Source organism: Malaya genurostris, chromosome 3 (genome assembly GCF_030247185.1).
Source record: "Malaya genurostris strain Urasoe2022 chromosome 3, Malgen_1.1, whole genome shotgun sequence".
NCBI classification, from domain to species: domain Eukaryota; kingdom Metazoa; phylum Arthropoda; class Insecta; order Diptera; family Culicidae; genus Malaya; species Malaya genurostris.
This window is the reverse complement of record NC_080572.1, coordinates 107,322,638-107,329,427: the sequence shown is the minus strand read 5'-3', so window position 1 is coordinate 107,329,427 and position 6,790 is coordinate 107,322,638. Positions and strand designations below refer to the sequence as shown.

The 6,790-nt window shown below is 37.2% G+C and overlaps 1 protein-coding gene across 1 annotated transcript in view; it reads left to right on the top strand.

Moving 5' to 3' along the window:
- LOC131436970 (hemicentin-1) overlaps positions 1–2,714 on the top strand; it is a 15,974-nt gene extending 13,260 nt beyond the window's left edge. Inside the window, exons 4-7 of the mRNA XM_058605983.1 lie at positions 1,373–1,491; positions 1,555–1,699; positions 1,758–2,399; positions 2,459–2,714. Of these exons, the coding sequence (XP_058461966.1) occupies positions 1,373–1,491; positions 1,555–1,699; positions 1,758–2,399; positions 2,459–2,679 (1,127 nt within the window). The 3' untranslated portion in view covers positions 2,680–2,714. The remainder of the gene's footprint in view (positions 1–1,372; positions 1,492–1,554; positions 1,700–1,757; positions 2,400–2,458) is intronic.
- The last annotated feature ends 4,076 nt before the right edge of the window (positions 2,715–6,790 follow it).

Genomic DNA, 6,790 nt, shown 5'->3' with positions numbered 1-6,790 from the left:
TAATCAAATGGCTGCCACTTTTGGTTCCGGGCATATAATGGTGTAATTGACGTAAACTAACTGCACATTTTTCATCGGCTGAATTTTCTCGAAGATGAATAAACAAATTTCGATAAACTTAGGCATATTTGAAAGCTAATAATGTCAAATTTGGAAGGTTTATTGTGAACATTTCCATTTCGAGAGATGTAATGTTATATGACGTAACCGACAAATCCAGTGTTTCTCCAATGCAACAACATTTCTCGGAAATAAAAGAATCGATCTCGATAGACATAGACTCGTTTGAAAGTTACTATTAGGTTATTTAAACGATATAATAATAATATTAGGTTATTTGATAAGCTCACAATACTAATGACCGAGGATCTTACAAATGTTTTAACTAAACTATTTAAATGGCAAGAGAAAAGCATTATTACACCACTAGGTGAGCCGGATTAAGAAGGGTTTTTAAGCTGACAATAACAAAAACTCTTTGGTGTGGGAAAGGTTAATGTGCAATTTAAAAAAAAAATGACGCTTCATTTTCTCAGAGACGCCTGAACCGAATTTCCCAGACTTAAGCTAGAACTATCAAGATCATTTATTTTGTCCCATTCTGAAACTGAATGTAATGCAAACCGCAAAAATGTTACCCCAGAGACGGGACTCGAACTCGTAGCTAACTCCAAACCGGGGAAATTGTTTTACCAATTAAACTACCCTGCATATGAAAACACATGAAGAGAAAGTTCAATTGTTCGGACGAAACTAAGCATGCTTCGCTGTACTTAGCCACCACGGTATTCACTTACAGTCCCGTATCGACGGAAATAAATTCAACAGAAATACATACAATGATCACGAGTCTATTTCTACCCATCTACTTTTGCCGCACGATACTGATTCGAGACTTTCGTTTTTGTCTCTTTCGCTATCTACGAGGTAACACACGATAGTTTCATCTATCGAATTCATGGATCTCCACTAGTGTGTGGTAGCAGCAGTGACGATTGTGTGATCTCAAACACAATGGTAAAGGTACACAAACCTTTTATTGACCTTCAACGATTTGTTTTAGTGTTGAACAATTTTTATAACTGGGTTGACTGAATTTCGCAAGTAATTTTTTTCAACTTATGAAACTATCCCTACTACCCCTTCACCCTCGTAGACAACTTTTTTTGTGGCAAAAACCGGATAAATAAACTTTGAATACTAAAAGCGGATACAAAATCAATTCGGCTCTTGCACGCTGCGGACGGAACATGCTTGTTTGTTAACGGGTTTTCCAAACTAAGTTGCGCTTATTCGTTTTTTTTTTTCATTCAACCGTTCATACAGAAAACGTTTTATTAGCTTTTATTAAGAGTTATCTGATATCTTTTAGATCCTCCAACGATAACGATGTACCCATCGGACAGAATAGAAGTGAAAATTGGTCAAATTTTGGAAATCATCTGCGACACGACTGGTATACCGCAACCGTACATCACATGGAACTTCAAGGTAATATTTGATTCTAAATTGAAAACAAAGAAATTGAATCTAAAATGTTTCATAACCCGTTAGAATGACAACGCAAGTGCGGCCTTTGAAAATAGTCGTAAAATAAGCATCCTAATAGAAGACAAAGATTTTGCTGGTCCCATCGAATGTCTCGCCACGAATGGGGTTGGTGAACCTGCCAGTGCTGTTCTGGATGTTTTTGTCGACTGTGAGTTATTCCTTCAGGTTGTGGTCGTATCTAGTATATAATCTATGACATTTTTCAGTTATTCCAGAAATCATCGTGAAAACAACGCCTGTTCACACGAAAAATGGTCAAAATGCACAGCTGGAATGCATCGTCACATCCGCTCCGACCGCGTCAGTGCACTGGTTCCACAATGGTTTGCCGCTAGCATCGGAGCGTCGCTTCTCGAAACATGATAACATAATTGCGGCACCTCAATATCATACCGTTTACCGTCATGTGCTGTCCATTCGCAACATTAGAGACCCCGACCTTGGTCAGTACGAATGTAAAGCGGAGAATAAAATTGGTATAAATGGAGCAGGGATAGAACTGACGGGGCGACCAATGCCTGCATCCTTCAAACCATCCGCTGAGATGTCTTCACCTACAACGCACAATTTGATCTGGCAAGTGGAAAGCTTTTCGACGATCATCGAGTACAAGCTGAAGTTTCGAATGATTCCCTCAGGGAATATCACACCCAGTAGGCGATATCCAAATCTACCCTGGAGTGAATTGATCATACCTTCCGATGGTTCCGCTGGTCCGCTGCACAGCACCGGCTACATACTGCAGGGACTGCAAGCTACTAGTGTTTATGAGGTTACTGTTTCGGCCAGAAACAGGTACGGCTGGAGTGATGCCAGTAACATTTTGAGGTTCGCAACCGGCGGAGAAGGTAATTGCGGTCATAATTTGAATAGTGCAGGTTTACTTTCCTTTTTTTTACTATTTCAGTTGAATTGGAGGATCTGGGATCCCACACGACAGAGACAATCGAATATTCAGATGAAAGTGAAGATCCTAATATTACGGATAATGTGATTACCAGAGACTTTTATGATTATCATAGTTTTCAAACCAGTGAATCGAGGATGACGGGAGCTTGCACGGGATTGCGAAGTGAAATACTGATTGTTCTAGTAGCGCTAATCATAGTGTATGCGATTAAAAAATAAATAGTACATATATTTAAACTTTTTTGATCAATCAATTCCGGATTATTCGTAGAACTTTTAAACGATTCACCACGACAAACATGGTATAACAGACATTGCGACGACATAGTAGTTTACAACATGGGAATATGAATAAGATATAATACAACTTCAAAATTACAGCAATGAAACTCTTCTTAATTGTATTGATGGCTAGTTTAGTTGATATTTTGGATTTTTTTTCTGCAAAATTTTACCAGAAGAAGAAATGTTGTTTTATCTACTTTCCGGAAGAACGACGACTCATCCTCACTGATTACACCATTTTCATATATTTATTTTCTTGTTTTCTATTCTGGCAGTGATGGAGTTTTGGTTTGCTCGACTACAGCGGCATATTGCCTGCCAAACTAAATATTTTTCGGGAAATTTGGCCTTTTTCTTCATTTTAGAATGCTGCTCTATTTCGTTCCGTTTCATGGCAGTATAAAAAGACATTCCAGGAAGCTGCTTAATGTTTCATCGTCTATTATCACGCAGAAAAACTAAATATTTTCGAGTCATTGTTTTAGCCGACACATTCGGTTTATCATTACGGCCAGGCTTTCCGAATGCTCATGCGTGCACAAATGCGACAGCTAGAGCGAACCGAAAATGTGATTGTCGCATATTTATCCTGTGAGCGTGAGCGCCGACTCAAAGAGCAAACCAAAAGCGTGTACGAGACGCGTAACGAGCACATAGAAACGGGATGTACTGCTTGAAATTTCAGAGCATCGCATTTTCTTCTGAGCGCGACTCGTGCGCTTTGGTCTCACGAGACAGCGCACGAGATTTTTTATGCGCGCAGCTTGTGTGCGATGTGAGCCACAGTAAGACCTGCTGCTATAATTATTTTTTCGTGCCTAGAGCGGTTCGTGCGACTTGTGTCACACGGTGCACGTTGTTAGTGAGAGTTGACGATCGGTTTCAAAATAAAATAATCTTCATAAATTGATTATGATATGAATTTTGGAGATAACATTATTAATGCATCCTTCCTAAGAACAATATTTTTCAACGCAGTTCAAGGCATTGACTCAAATTATGGTTGCAGTGCAAATGAAATGGTGCTATGCGTTTACATTAAATTAAACGGAATATCGCTAGACGGCGCTGGAAAAAACTCGGCGAAGAATATCGGTGGCAACCAAATGGATTTTATCCCGGATCCGGGATTCCAATTCATACACACGCCGGTAGCTCAGTCATCGCCGATGAGGAAAAAAAACGTCCCTGATGGTTTGTTTGTTAGAAGGGTGCGTCTTACTCATTTCAGACCTTCAGGGAGAAACACAAAGCTTCCCCCACGTGACTCAAGTTGGCAATCCACTCCATCATCCAGTCATTCACTTGTAAGATACCCTGATGCACTCCCTGCCCCTCCCCGTTATCGATATAATTGAGCATAATATAGCATAATATAATGTAATATTATATAATATAATATAATATAATATAATATAATATAATATAATATAATATAATATAATATAATATAATATAATATAATATAATATAATATAATATAATATAATATAATATAATATAATATAATATAATATAATATAATATAATATACAAGGTCCGCCATCTAACATTTTTTTAAACTAGAGGTTATTTCGACATTGGTAACCTTAATGTCACTTCTGATTTGACAGAAACTTAGTGTTATCCTTCCGCTTAACGAGAATGGTTGTGTATACGCTTGAGGAACGCGTGAAAATAGTGCAGTTTTACTTTGAAAATCATGATAATGTTGCTTGAAGAAGACGCCGATTTTTTGAGAAAAAAACATCTTCTAGGATGAGGCACATTTTCATCTCGGCTGGTATGTTAATAAGCAGAATTGTCGCATCTGGGGGACGGAAAACCCGCACGTTATCATGGAGAAGCCGATGCATTCTCAGAGAGTGACGGTTTGGTGCGGATTTTGGTCTGGCGGCATCTTTGGGCCATTTTTCTTCGAAAATGAGGCAGGAGCCGCCGCCACGGTCAATGGCGAGCGCTACCGCGCCATGATTAGCGATTGCTTCTTCCCGTTACTTGAAGAGGAAGACTTGGACACCATTTGGTTCCAACAAAACGGCGCTCCGTGCCACACAGCCAACGCTACGATCGATCTTCTGCGCACAGTCTTCGAAGATCGAATTATCAGTCGAAATTCGGATGTCGTTTGGCCGCCTCGGAGCTGTGATTTGACGCCGTTAGACTATTATCATTGGGGGGCTGTCAAAGATAAGTGTTATGTGGACAAGCCAGAGACAATTCAAGCCTTGGAGGACAACATTCGTGCAGCCATTGCTGAAATAAAGCTGCATACAATCGAAAATGTACTACAAAATTGGACCGGCGTACTGCAAGACCAGCCGAGGCAGCCATTTGAATGAAATTATATTCCACAATTTTCCGGAAGGATTGTACTTTAATATAAAAAAAATAAATTTTGAAATCGGATGAACCGTTTGTGTTTTATTGCATTGCAAAATTACATGGAGAATCCTGTAATTTGATATAAAAAAATATAATATCATATAATACAATGTAACAGACATCCAAGCTAGTACAACCTTTTTAAAAAGCTGTGTAAAGCATACATGCGAAGATCCGTTAAAATCACTATTGCACACGACTTTGCACGCATGAATGGATATCTGTTCTCTGTGATATAACATAATATAAAATAATATACTGTAATATAATACAACATAATATGATATAATATAGCACAATACAATGTAACATTTCACAATATAATATAATATAACATAATGTATAATACAATATATTCTAACAATATACTATAATATAATACAATATAATATGATATAATGCAATGCAGTAAAATACCATACAACCAGTATTGGTGATTGCCGAAAATTTGACAGAAGTTGCTCGATATTTATCAATATTGTATACATCACGGAACCCCTCGCGATCGTGAAACAACCAAAATATTAGTTGTTTTTCTGAATTTGATTGGTTAAAATTTGGTACAACTAATCGATTGTTGTTTTTTTCTAAACTGTCATTTTTGTTTTTCGATCAACAGAAACGATGGTTGAAATAACAAAATTTTTGGTTAAAAATAAGATGCTGTCAGTTAGTCAAGACACACACCTTTCAATTTCAATAAAGATTGAGAGATGTGAGTTGAAAAACAAATCGGTTTTAGTTGTTTTAGAAATTACGATTAGTTATTTCAACTTAAGCAAAATTATCGATTTTGAATGACAATAAAATATTCCTTATTGAAATACGTTCTGATTTTTTAAATGAAAATTCGGTATGTTAAGATATATAATAAAAAAAATGTAATATTTAATATAAATAATATATTATATTATGACGGTATAAATAAAAGTTAATGTTGTTGTTGCTTTATATTAAATGAATTATTCATTGAAACCATTTTTATTTTTGTTTCGAATATACTGTCTTTTAGTAATGCTGGTGTCAACGAAACTGTTTAAGAAACGCGGTTGAATTTCAACTAAAGTAATGGTTGATTTTCCATTGGGATTTTTGTTTTGCCTTGTGCTATTTTTGACATTAGACAGCATTAAAAACAACATATTTTTCAACTACTTCAATATGTGCAAATCAAATAGCAAATTGGTTGAATCAATTAGTTTAAAAAACAACTGCAAAAATCTAAAATTGCGAGATCGTAATTTTTAGATTGGAGGGTTTTCCGTGCGTAAAGTATGTTTCGCTACGGTCGCATTCAGTTTTTGAACAAACAGTGAGTCCCGTTTTTTGCTAGGTGCTAGACAAATGTTGTTCTAATTCAAGTGGACATCTGTGCGCTATCAGTATGTTTGCATTCGTTGACTAGATCGGTATCGTCGTCAGAATGCAGCCGATTGCGAAGACATTGTTTCGCTGAATTCGCTGGAAAACGTGTCGGTTTGAAAAAAAAAAACGAATAGCAAATGGCACCGGAGGAAATTGCTGATCAACTTCCCGTGGTCGCCAGCCAACGGTTGCTACTGGAATTGATACGAGCAGAGTTGAATACGGACGATCACACATTGGAAATCACGGCCGGTTCCCAGAAACGTGACAACTACAGTTGTTTAATCTATCGGGC